The following is a 13,889-nucleotide window of genomic DNA, read 5'->3' as shown; positions in this document are numbered from 1 at the left end:
CCGTGGCGAGGGGTTGATGACACGGTGATGTTACCGTGACGAGGGGTTGATGACACGGTGATGTTACCGTGTCGAGGGGTTGATGACACGGTGATGTTACCGTGTCGAGGGGTTGATGACACGGTGATGTTACCGTGACGAGGGGTTGATGACACGGTGATGTTACCGTGACGAGGGGTTGATGACACGGTGATGTTACCGTGGCGAGGGGTTGATGACACGGTGATGTTACCGTGGCGAGAGGTTGATGTTGGCCCATTCTCGACAGTCCCCATCTAAATTCAACCCCCTCCCCTCCCCCCCCCCCCCGCTCCCTCTTTATCAGACCTATTTTTTTTTAAAGCTAACTATACCATTTACCACTATAATGTTGCCTAACAACCAGTTCCGCTCGTCTACCCACCCTGTTACCAAGACAATTCTTTCCCATATCCTTCCTGGAAGCGAACTAATAGAACTTCTAACAATTATTCCGGGTTCTGGTCTGGTCTGGTAGTGTAAAGACCTTGGTCATATCTTACCTCACGCTACATACCTCTTCAGGTCATGTAGGCTGTGCTTCCTTAACCTCTTCTCGTATGGAGGGAACCCAACAACAGGATAAGTCTGCTTGAAGCACGTAATACGGTAACTCAAATTGTCCGGTGTAGTTTCAGTGGGACCCCCACCAGTGACAAATATAAGTGGAGAACGACGTTTTCCATTTATTGATGGATCTGGTTTTAAATCTAATCATTCTATTCGCTTTTACAACGCTTTACTATGCGTTGTTGTCTATGTACCAGGTCACTGTCAATCAAGACCTCCCAAAGTCTGTTTCGAAGTCATCCTGAAGACGGCGACACTGTTATTTGCCAAGTTTAGAACTTTGCACTTATCAACGTTGAACCGCATCTGTTTAATATAGAAAGATGTGCTCGTTGACCAAGTGACTGACCTGCTGGCGAGTCCTAGTGACCGAAATGCTTCCCTTGTCAAGGACACTGAAGCCTCCTCCTTGTCATTGTATAATTTGTCTTCGTTAGAGATAAAATTGCCCACTTAATTTAAAGTGAATCGCAAAATTGTTTTTTAATTGCAGAATTTTTCCCAATGTTCATAAATTCATCAACAGGAATACAAATCTTCAGCTCATTTTCATCAAAATATTTTACCGTTGTCAACAATCTAAGAACCAGGATGTTGGATTGTGTAATCTCAGTGATGCAAAGTGCAGAGTAGCTCACGTTCAGGAGAGTATGATGAGGTCTTAAGATGTTTGTGGCTACAATGAGCAGTAGTGAAGTGAGGAACAGTCAGCTCTGGTCGTTGAGGATCCAGACAAAAAAGTCTGGTCAGTTGGGCGGAGTTAAAACCACATTCCACATAATGTGGAATGTGGATAACATGTGTTTCCACAGGTTATAAATAGCGTTGATCACTAAGACGAAATAGTGCCCGAAAGACAACTATTAAACCCAAGTTAATAAATCAATGTTAAACCGTATGAATACAGCCGTTCTCTCGACCTGCCACTCCGTAAAATATACAACTGTTTTATCTATCCATAAGCTCACGAAACCAAACAACCCATCTAACATGAAGAGGTATAAAAATCGTCAGAAGTTAGGGTACTTAAAATTAAATATTACGTCAAATTTTCAACGGTTTGGGGGACGTCTTAAAAATGCGACGTGATAAATGATGTAAGGCTTGTAGGGCGAAATTAAGACTAAAATCACGTAAAAACACTTGGGAGACGTAGTGGAGTAATTTGTCTTGGCGTAAATGGGAATTTTCATTCCTCAGACAAAATGCCTATTTTCTTTTCCCCGGACTAAATGCCCATTTTCTTTCTCCTGGACAAAATGCTTATTTTCTTTCCTTGGACCCAAAAATGTATATAATTAGTGTAAGTATATTTCTAGCGACATTGTGTGTGAAAAACTGTCGTTTAAAACTTGCCTGACGCGAGAAATGAACGAGTGAAAAACGCGAAAACTTTGGGTAATTAAGGTCATTATCTGGACTAATTACTTTAAATTTGTTTTGTTTTTAAACACTCTGACCTGTCAGAACTGACCACGTGAGCTTCTGTATTGCCCCGGTGGGTGTATATTGCCCCTGTGGGTGTATTGTCCGGGTGTATCATACTGGTAAGTGCATTGCCCCAGTGGGCGTACGCGCGCACCCTCATGTTTTCGAGCGCTCTTGTTCCCAGAAGAAAAGAATATGAATGCAAAATTACTTTCTGTCCGCGGCAAATGACGTTTCCGCCTAACGCCGAAGACAAACGCTCGGGTCTTGGGGGGTAACCACGTTAAAATTAATGAAGGTCAACGATTGGCCGCCCCGCTCCACAACCTGGCCAACCAGAATCCAGGAAATACGGCTCCCGAGATTATTATTGGGGGCTCTGAGCAGCCCGGCGCTTGTCCTGCCTGTGTTGAGGAGAGCATGTGCACACACCCGTAACTTGAGGTTTCTGGAGTTTATTGGTACCTGGAAACCTGGTGGTAAGGGGTGGGTGGGTGTTGGCAACCTTGGGCAGGAGGCTTGGACACCTGGGGGTGGAGGCTTGGACACCTGGGGGTGGAGGCTGGGACACCTGGGGTTGGAGGCTTGGACACCTGTGGGTGGAGGCTTGGACACCTGGGGGTGGAGGCTGGGACACCTGGGGGTGGAGGCTGGGACACCTGGGGGTGGAGGCTTGGACACCTGTGGGTGGAGGCTTGGACACCTCTATCCCAGGTGGGGTGGAGACTGTAGTTGTCCTGGGTATCCTTCACACCTTAAAAGCCAAGTGAATCTACTCTTAGACGAGACTGTACACATCTGGCGAGTCAACATGTCCGAGGAAGGGGTTTACGGTCTTCTTAACTCCATTAGTTATCATCACGCGGCATTTTAATTCGACACCACTTGTTTGAGAATGTTGCTTTGAGGGGGAGTATTAAGGTAATGAACCACTTTGAGGGGGAGTATTAAGGTAATGAACCACTTTGAGGGGGAGTATTAAGGTAATGAACCACTTTGAGGGGGAGTATTAAGGTAATGAACCACTTTGAGGGGGAGTATTAAGGTAATGAACCACTTTGAGGGGGAGTATTAAGGTAATGAACCACTTTGAGGGGGAGTATTAAGGTAATGAACCACTTTGAGGGGGGGTATTAAGGTAATGAACCACTTTGAGGGGGGAGGGGGATTAAGGTAATGAACCACCTCGAGGAGAGAATTAAAGTAATGAACTACTTGAGATAATTTGCTCACTCACTAATAATGGGTTTTTATAATTATGTAACGAGGAATAATTAACATAATGATGAATTTTGTCGTGTCTAGTGAAGTGCAATTAAGATATTTTTCCCAATTATGAAATTTTATAGCAGTATGGAATGAATATAAAGAAACTTGCGTCTGGACATTTGTCAAAGCATGGGATATATAGCAAAGTTTTTTTATTGACAATACATATTGAAACTAAAAGGAATATTTTTATTTCACAATTGCTTAAAAAATCCCACAAATGAATTAAGCGTAAGCCAATGGCAACAGCTTGACCCAGTAAGGCAAGCTTGACTCAGTGGGGAGTCGTTTGTCGCAGTTAAATACAATTGAGTTATCTAAACCCGTTGAAAACGACAACTGTGAAGATTTGTACCGGGAACTATAACAATTTAAGCAAAAAACTTGCAATTAGAAAACGAAGACATCATAAATAAAAAAAAACTTACACCAGCCCGGAAATCATCTCAAGATAACCTCAAGATAGGAGCAGTGATCTTAAACAACGCAATCAATAAATTGTGGTGAGAACCTTGAGAAAACCTGAATCCTGCAAATCAGGTAATCTCTAACCAGCTCAACAAATGCGATCCGAAGACTATACGACGCCAGACAGAACATCTAATCAAATCCCCATGGAACAAAATAACCAATCAGGAGCAAGTGGATGAGTGTGTGTGGTGGGGGGCCACCTCTCCCCTATCTTGGTTATAACCAATAACTTGTCTTGGTTATCTGGTGGGGAGAGGGGTGGGTGCTAGATAACCAAGTACCCCTGATCGCCCGCCGGCCCCCAGGAGAGACCAGAGGAAGGCATCTACCAGAGATCCTCAAAATTGCCAAAGTTAGCAACAAAAAAATCAAATTAACGTGTGGCTCTAAGAGACATTACTGGGGTGTCTTCCTCGATTTGGGGGGATGGGAGAGTTGATCGCTGGGAGGGGGTTAGGGGGAATGAGAAAGGGGGGGGAGTGATGTGGGATGCTGGGGTAGTGTGGGTGGGGAGCTTGGTTATAGAGTAAGGCTTTGGGGAGGCACCCATATCCTCAAAGGGTATGGGTACCCTTTGGGCATTGTACCCATACCCTCAAAGGGTATGAGTACCTAATAATGAGGAAACTAATACTTCCCTGTGAATCAGGGTTCTCCGCACTACTGAACCTGAGTCAAAACTGGAGAACTCGACTTGAGTCAGACGACGAGGGAGGAACATTGTCAGTAACTGTACCACGATTCCATGTTTTGATTTCACAAACACTTCAACAAAATTATCACTAGTTCTACCTAGCGTGTGTGTTTGGGATTTGCCGTTTCTTTTTTCTATAAATATTATTAAATCCTTATTATTTAAGTTCTGTTCCTATCATATATAAGGCAAAACCAATAGCTAATGACATGTTTTGGAATCTACAGGAACCTAATAGTGCTGGTAATTTCGACAGTCTGACGTAGGCAAGATATTGGGACATACTAGGGGGTCAAAAAAGTCGATCCTAGGATGTAATTTTGTTCTTCGTATACCCCCATGACTATAGCTTAATGAACAATATACATTAGTAAAGAAAACCCATTGGCAAATAGGTCTATGGCAGGTGTGACGAGGCTGCGTAATGAATTCTTGTGAGAATCTCCGGAAAGAAAATATCACTTATCATGAGTCATTTGACACTTATCTGGCTTGATTGTTTATAACAGCCTAATCGATTGATGATAATAGCTTGAAATTATCTATTGATAATGGCTTGATTGATTGTTCATGGTGCTTGGGGGAACATTGAGTGCATATTCGAATCATCCTCATAGAACCGAATTGTTTCATTTATACGTCACGTTAATGTGACTTGTTTTTGCATTTGAAATGAGCTTTGAGGAGAGAACCTCCTATATAACACCAGAGTGCACATAGTTAAGATCTAAAACCTTGACTTGGTATCAGCTCGTTTCTGGTCAGGCTAAAAGGTTAGATTTGTGACGAAGTGACATATTAAGAGAACAGGCTGCAGAATGAGGCGTATGTGGTAGGTAGTTGTGTGGGTCCTAACAGAATTGTGTGTGTGGCGTGCATGTATAGGGCATGTGTGGTCGCCCGCACGCACGTGTGGTAGTGTGTGCGTTTGTGTGCTCGTGTTTACACACATGCACAGGGAACTAGCTTCTGGCTCAGACGTTGTTTGCTAACCACAACTTGTAGTTAGAAACGGAACTCGGATATCTAGAAACAATTTCTCTTCTGTAAATTCAGTTCCTAACCCAGGATGATGATGATGAGTGGCGCAGCAGACGTACGTGAGCCTCCGACAACGCTTGAATAATGGTAAAAACTCAGCCTTCATTTAAGCCGAACTCTGCACCATTAGAGGAAATAAAGCCAATATCGAACGTCATTAGAGAAATTATAATTGATTGCCAAAGTTCCTACATGACTTCACCCTTTTATTTTTTTAATAAATATTTCAACGATAATATTTTCCCTTGGGTATTTGAGGAGACGGCTCTCTGACTAGGCGGCCGTCGAATATAAGGAAGTCTTGAGAAAAACGTCAGCAGAATGTCGTATGAGGCTAGCGAAGGGTCGTTCCTATAGGAGGTGGTAGCACGAGGCTAGCGAAAAGTCGTTCCTGCAGCAGGTGATGCCACGAGGCTAGCGAAGGGTCGTACCTGCAGCAGGTGATGGCACGAAGCTACGCGTGCTACTTACGTACAATCATAGTAATGAGAAGACGCGCAGAATAATTAAAAATTTTACTAATGGGAAGAGACAGGCAGGAATAACTGATGAATGAGGCGTCATAGGACGGTATGCACAGCTCAGAAGCCTCGGATCACATGGATGTTGTACCTAAGAGCCAGAGTTGTAAACAAACCGAATTTTCTTGAAATATTTACATTTTCAAATATTTTTTCTTGCAGAGAGCAATGTAGGGGAGGGATGAGTGTGTACTCACCTCAGTGTGGGGGATAGAGTGAGGGTGGGTCTCTCTGTACACTTCACACTGGTAGCAGGGCGCCGCACGCTGGCCCACCACGCCCGCCGCCCACGCCAACACGCACCACGCCCCCACCACCACGCCCACCATCTGAAACACGAGAGGGAAGTTATTAGCAATCATGGAAATGGAGTTGAGGAAAAAGCGTTGGCAGTCTTTTGTTACTGCTCCTATGCCCTCTGGGAGTCCTGGGCTAGGGACGTGTGAGGCAGCTGTGACGTGTGTGAGAGAGGCAGCTGTGACGTGTGTGAGAGAGGCAGCTGTGACGTGTGTGTTTGTGTGAGGCAGCTGTGACGTGTGTGAGAGAGGCAGCTGTGACGTGTGTGAGAGAGGCAGCTGTGACGTGTGTGAGAGAGGCAGCTGTGACGTGTGTGTTTGTGTGAGGCAGCTGTGGCGTGTGTGAAAGAGGCAACTGCCTCCGTATTCTTTGTCGCCACGGGATGGTGTTATAACATTTGTCCAGCCGGCAGCATAAGCCGGAGGGTGGGGATGCAGCCTTCATCTTTACTGTCAAGTTGGAATATACAGACGTACATGGAACACAATGAACGTGTTAGACAGCCTTCCTGTCCATTCTGATACGCTTGTGAACAAGTTGGTCTTCTGTTAAGTCACTACCCCTCTATGACTGTCTCTTCTAATTCCTTGACTGTCTCTACCTCTCCTCCCTTCTCTTCTCTCCTCTCTCTCCTCCCTTCTCTACCTTTCTCTTCATCATCTCTCCCTCATTCTGTTCTCCCTTTCTCGCTTCTGAAACCCACCTCGCAACCACACTCCCTTGATTGCCATTCCAAGCGGAGCGCTGCTTGTTCCCTATTCTAGTTGCTGCCTTCGTAAGCGCCCTCTAAAGCGTTTACAGTTACCTGTGCCTTTACTGACCTTAATCTGGTGGAGCATCAAGTTGCAACCCTAAGGAGCCTGTCCTACCCATCTTAAACTCTCTTTGACAAACTGTAATCCTTCAGCTCCTTCGTGCCTGCGTCAGCGGCTCCTGAGGTAGCTGTGGACACTGTTATCGTCCGTCTTGGGTTGATTAACGAAGCTCTTGGCTCTCCCCTTTTCCCCCCTGGGACAATCTTCTTTCTCAAAGAACGTCTCGTGAAATTGCGTTCCTCGTCTCGCTCGAGCTTCCTGTGTCACTTCCTGTGTCACTTCACTGCTCCGTGGTGACAAGTGACCAGGCAGCGCTCCCTGGAGCCCCGGAGCAGGTGTTGCGGGCTGGGTCTTAGCCAGGAACGGCATCCGAGGCTGGTGAGGGTACATTATTTATCGAGGAATTAAATATTTAATAAATGTAAATAATTGAATTAGGGGTTTTAGTCCAATGAATGTAACATATTTAGCACGTTAAATAACCCAAATTAATGTAATTGTTGACCGCTATTTGATGTGTTGCTACAGGGAAATGTTCTTCAATAGTTGGCTTGTTATAATTTGTGTAGGCTTTTTCAAGTGATAATGAAAATAGTTAGCTCAAAGCTAGAAAAACAGCTTAGCTCAAAGCTGTTTATAAGTTACATATCGTACAGGGAATGGCATATCAAACCGCTTACCTCTCCTCACTACAAAAGATAGCTTATTCTTAATGAATTAAGACTGAATTGCCAACGTCAGTGGAGCATATAAACAATCCTCCAGCCTTATGATTGTATCTGACATACAATGACCTCTGCTCTTACTCTTACTAATGATTGTCTTAAGTTTTTCTAGTGGTGATCTGAAGGTCTTCTTGGCATATTAGCTTGTTTGGTAAAGTAATCTTAATTCGCCGTTGAAGATGTCGGCTGGTGAAAATTAAGCTTAACGTGAACCCGGAAGGACGCCGATTGCTCTAATAATTGCCACAATTTTTTCCAGGATCAATGTTTTGGGGAACTTTCCATTTGAAACTCTTTTTTATGAGGCCTCTATTGTTGAGATAAAATGTTATAAAGCCCCCCCCTTCCTGTCTGAACGTGTTAGGAAGCCTCCCTGTCTGAAAGTGTTAGGAAGCCTCCCTGTCTGAACGTGTTTAGGAAGCCTCTGTCTGAAAATGTTAGAAACCCTCCCTGTCTGAAAGTGTTAAAAAAAAGCCTCCCTGTTGGAATCTCCTAGAAAGCCTAACTCCCGGAATATGTTAAAAAGCAGCATTTATTAACATAATAGCATGTGTTAGTTACAATAACAACTGTGAATGTGAAGGAAAGGCCCAATAAATAAATAAATATATTGATATAAATATTGATATAAAATATTGATATAAAATATTGATATAAATATATCAATAACTATATTAGAAAGGCTTGCTGATTTTGGGACAAGATTACAGTGCATAGTAACTATTTTGTAATGAATAAAAATGTAATTACTTCGTATCGTGGAATGCAAGCGAACTTCAAGTAAAAAAAAAAATCATTGAGTTCATCGACCTTCCGGAGATTGAGATAGACTAGATTGTTATATATAATGGGTGATTATCCCTGACTCTTCCTCCATTGTTCCTCGCTAAGCGAGCCAATCTTACTGAATGTTTCGTAATCCTGCCCAGGGGTCCCTCTGACACCGTCTGACACCACCGTGGAGTCTAGTGGACCCCTGTGGGCAGGTGTCTAGTGGACCCCTGTGGGCAGGTGTCTAGTGGACCCCTGTGGGCAGGTGTCTAGTGGACCCCCTGTGGGCAGGTGTCTAGTGGACCCCTGTGGACAGGTGTCTAGTGGACCCCCTGTGGGCAGGTGTCTAGTGGACCCCCTGTGGGCAGGTGTCTAGTGGACCCCTGTGGGCAGGTGTCTAGTGGACCCCCTGTGGGCAGGTGTCTAGTGGACCCCTGTGGGCAGGTGTCTAGTGGACCCCTGTGGGCAGGTGTCTAGTGGACCCCCTGTGGGCAGGTGTCTAGTGGACCCCTGTGGGCAGGTGTCTAGTGGACCCCCTGTGGGCAGGTGTCTAGTGGACCCTTGTGGGCAGGTGTCCCATCACCATGCTGCCTCAAGTAACAGGCAGAGCGACAAAAGTACCAATATACAATGACGGATACAATGACAAAGGTCCCCTTTTGATTGTATATATGTGATCATGATGATGGGGGTGGTGGAGGAAATTGTGATGATGATGGAAATGGTGGTGGTGATGGTGGTGTTGGTGGTTAGAGTGCCGTGATCACAGTGTGACAGTGACGGGTGACCTCCTGGCCGAGGCTCGGTCTCCTATCACCCTCCCTCTCATAACTTTCACTGACAACTTTAATGTTCTTTTAAAATTGGAAATGAGAGGGGGGAGAGTGAGAGATTTAGGGAGAGAAAGGGAGAGTAAAGGATTCCGTGAGCGGACAGTGATGAGAGATATTGGGATAAACATATAAATAGAGGTAATTCAGAGTGACAGACAAATTTAATATGACAGGGAAACTAACTTACAACATTCAAATGGACAGACGAGAGGTATAAACCTCGATGTATAGCGAAAAAGGCTGGGTATTATGCAACAAAAGTTTCTCCTTGACGTTTTGTTGCTCTTTGATTACGAGAAAATCACTCGACCCGTTGTAATCTTCCTTCAGAGAACAAACGACAGGCTGACATACACTTAAAGGACGTTAATGTTACCTGTCTAATCTTAGACAAACTGCTGCTAGGTAGAAAGAGGCATTATACGAGAGGGAGGGAGGGAGGGAGGGAGGTACTGAACGGGCGAGGCAGTGTTATTGAGGCCCCATCCTATCCCTCCTATCCCTCCTCCCTCCTATCCCTCCCATCCCTTCCTCCCTCATATCCCTCCCTCCCTCCTATCCCTCCTATCCCTCCCTCTCTCCCTCCCTCCCTCCTATCCCTCCCTCCCTCCCTCCCTCCCTCCTATCCCTCCCTCCTTCCCTCCTATCCCTCCCTCCCTTCCTCCCTCCTATCCCTCCCTCCCTCCCTCTTATCCCTCCCTCCCTCCCTCCCTCCTATCCCTCCCTCCCTCCCTCTTATCCCTCCCTCCCTTCTATCCCTCCCCTCCTTCGTATCCTGCCTATCATCTTACTCGATCGTCTACAACGTTTTTTTATTATTATTATTATTATTAATATTGAGAAAATCAAGAGCCAAATTGAACAGGATTCGAACCTATGCTCTGGGTACTCCCAAGCAAACGCCATATACCCCCACTACCCCACAACATGGTCAAAAACGCGGCAACCTGGGATTCGACTGTGAATCCTCGGAGTTCTCATATGTTCGAATCCACCTCACGGCTCCTACTGATTTTATGGTTGGTGCATCAAGGTAATGAGATTTCATTATTTCATGCGTCATGCGTCATGATTTCATGCGTCGGAGGATGACAAGTCTCTGAACTTCACGATAAACCTGTACAGTGTGATGCCGCTACTGCGTCACTCTCAACACAGTACGACAAGTCCTGTAGGTGTCCCGTTCGAGATGCCCAGTGTCTTGAAAGCAATCCCAGAAAATTTGTGGAGACAAAACTAAAGACTGTTCCCCCTGCCGCCCACTCTACCACTTACCATTTTAAAGTGCCTAACTTTCCCTAGACTAACTTGTATCCTGAGGAGCCATTTCCTTCCGCAGAGTTAAAACTGAATGTAAAAACATTTGCAGTCCATTCACTGAAGGATCTTCTATCCCTCAAGAATTCTCAGTGGAGCCAAGTATGAGAACCTGTTTACATTGAGAAGAGGGCGTTAGTACGACCTCCTTTACCTTCAGTCTAATTAGAGTTACAGCCCCGCTCCTGTGACTGGTAAGTCCACTACGGGTTCACCATATCCCGTGCTACTTGGAACTTTTTGATCTCAGTAACTGGATCTAAAACAACAATTACTTCAGTCTTATCCCACATCGTGTCAATTTCAAGAGACGATGCCGGAAATGTCAAATAATGTAAAGCTACAAGGAAGTGCAGGGTCCCAATTGTATTTGAAGGATGACCAATTATTGTCATGGTTGCATCTTAGGGCGACCAATGAGAGACAAGGTTGCATCTTAAGACGAACGCTGAGAGTCAAGTTTGTATCTCAAGAGATCGTCTTCCTCCCCAAAAGATTACAACTGTCTGTCATAATCTTATTATGGAGAAGATTGCCTCAATTATATTTCTGGAATTGCAATTCCTTCATGAAAGACAGTCTCTACAGGTGTGTGAGTGGATCACGGGTCACGGGGAGGCTCCACGCTCCCCTCAAGGTCAACCTTCACCCCCCCTCCTTCCTGTGAGTGTGAGGTAGGTAGGCAGGACATCGTAGTCCTGTCCTCGTGAAGTCATTTACCAATGGATACATTCCCCATCAACACGTTTAAAGAGAATTATTAATTATATTTCTGCGGAACACACACTCAAAGACCAGAGGGGCTGCCCCTTCCCCCAACAAGACTCCAAGAGTTCCCATTACCCCCTCCCCCTTACGCCCCCTCAACCCCCTATTCCCTCACCTACTACCCCACTTCCCCCTTTCTAGTTGCGAAAAATACTCACAGGGGCGCCAAACGGAGTGCATATGGAACGTCACTGATAAAAACTCGCCTTCCTTGAACGAGATCGTGTAAGCCCTGTAGCAGAGGATCGATGCAACACACACACACACACACACACACACACACACACACACACACACACACGTGCTGCTAATCACCGCCCAGACTAATTGGACGCTTCGGATAAATAGCGTCAATTTCCATGCATCAGAGGGCAGTGGTACCGGGAAATGGAATGTAATAGAACCATCAAATTACATATTTGTGTTTATCTTGATTCAAACGTCAGGCTGCGAGCAGCCGTGTCCAACAATCTGGTTGATCAAACCACTAACTAGGAGGCCTGATCAGAAACCGGGCCGCGGGGACGTTGAGCCTCGGAACTATCACAAGGTAATCATTCTTTTATTGTTTGCAAATGTTATCTTCACATATTAGAAAAAAATAATGGAAATTATAAGACCAACGATACTAATACTGATGCATATTCTTAAGATTAATGCTTATAGATATTTCGATATTGTGGTGTTTTATGTGAGGCTGTTAAACCATACTGTTGGTTTAATCAGCCACACGACTCTTGTAACTGTATATGTGGCCAGGATGGTATCTGGCTTGGTGTTGGGCTGGGCTTCAAGTCTGATCAATCTTTGGGGGAAGGGTTGAAAAAAAGCCACAATAATAACAGCTTATTGACCAACTCGAAGGTATTCACAAGATGAATTTTTATACGAGATCATTGTTTTTGTCATACGTATGATGAGGGTCGTATTTTATTTATACGATTTAATAAAGTCGAAGTATTGAGGCGGAGCGAGTCATCCTGCATTAGGTTACGTTATGTTACAACCACCATAATAATAGTAATGTAATTTTGACACCTTGAACATGTGCTCAACACTGCGATCGTAGACTTAACTGTTGTTTGTGTGGTAGTGTCTGGCGGGTCTCTCTACCGCGTCATCTTTCTCAGTGAGGGATATCCAGCATGTTTTGGATGTTGTTTCAGATTCAGCTACTGGGAACAAAAAGTTCCAATTAGCACGGGCTATGGTGAGCCCCCGTAAGTGGAGGCGCTTTGGAGTCATTATCTGTACCAATAGCTGATACTGGAGGGTCCGTGGACGCGCCAATCCAATCCGGGACCATAAGTCTGATCAGAACGGTGAATTAACGAGGTACACCCGTTAATATCCAGCAAATACGACAACGGATATATATATTCCTGTTGATCAGACCACGCACTAGAAGGTGAAGGGACGACGACGTTTCGGTCCGTCCTGGACCATTCTCAAGTCGATTGTCACAAGTCGATTATCAGACAATCGACTTGAGAATGGTCCAGGACGGACCGAAACGTCGTCGTCCCTTCACCTTCTAGTGTGTGGTCTGGTCAACATACTTTAGCCACGTTGTGACTCATCGCCTGTATATTCCTGTTACAGTGAGTTGATTGTCTTGAAAGTCTCTCAGTATTTTCTCATCAACCCGGTCATTGAGTATTTTTATTAAAAACAAATACGGTTTCAAATAACACTTTTATAAATGAACACAGGTGAGCGCCCTCGCGTGATAATCTACTTGTACATTTACGCAATGGTTAAGGTAAATATTGTAACGGAGTTATCAGCAATTAACCCGTGCAGGTGCCGCCACGGGAACCTGTGTTGGAGTGGTCATAAATGAGAGGTAATAAGCCGGAGAAGCACCTGCTGTGGGGAAGCTTCAGGTAGATGCAGTAATCCATTGTCTTCGTCGTGAGAGTTTCAGTGAAAAGCGTTTGTGGGTGTGTTTGGGGAAGTTACACTGATGGTCTCTCGAGTCTGCTGGACACCTAATTAGTTCAGTAGGAGGAACTAAGAGTGATCAGCCCAGTGCTAGCAAGGAGTAAGCGTCTTGAAACCTGAGAAAAGCATGTACCTCTTTCACGTCATTTAACCTACCCTTCTTCTATCTTGGGATAATTTCGGGGCTTAGCGACCCCGCGGCCCGGTCCTCGATCAGGCCTCCTTTTTGTTACACACCCCCAGGAAGCAGCCCGTAATAGCCGTCTAACTCCCAGGTACCTATTCACTACTAGGTAACAGGGGCATCAGGATGAAAGAAATTCTGCCCATTTGTTTCCGCCTCCACCGTTGATCGAATCCGGAACCTCAGGACTACGAATCCGAAGTGCAGTCCACTCAGCTATCAG

At 45.1% G+C, this 13,889-nt stretch overlaps 1 protein-coding gene across 1 annotated transcript in view; it reads right to left on the bottom strand.

The window, feature by feature from the left end:
* The window catches only part of LOC123753878 (uncharacterized), a 111,754-nt gene that overhangs the window by 48,956 nt on the left and 48,909 nt on the right, over positions 1-13,889 (bottom strand). Inside the window, exon 3 of the mRNA XM_069306826.1 lies at positions 6,210-6,341. Coding sequence (XP_069162927.1) covers positions 6,210-6,341 — 132 coding nt within the window. The remainder of the gene's footprint in view (positions 1-6,209; positions 6,342-13,889) is intronic.

Source organism: Procambarus clarkii, chromosome 6 (genome assembly GCF_040958095.1).
Source record: "Procambarus clarkii isolate CNS0578487 chromosome 6, FALCON_Pclarkii_2.0, whole genome shotgun sequence".
NCBI classification, from domain to species: domain Eukaryota; kingdom Metazoa; phylum Arthropoda; class Malacostraca; order Decapoda; family Cambaridae; genus Procambarus; species Procambarus clarkii.
This window is presented reverse-complemented; position numbering and strand designations above follow the sequence as displayed.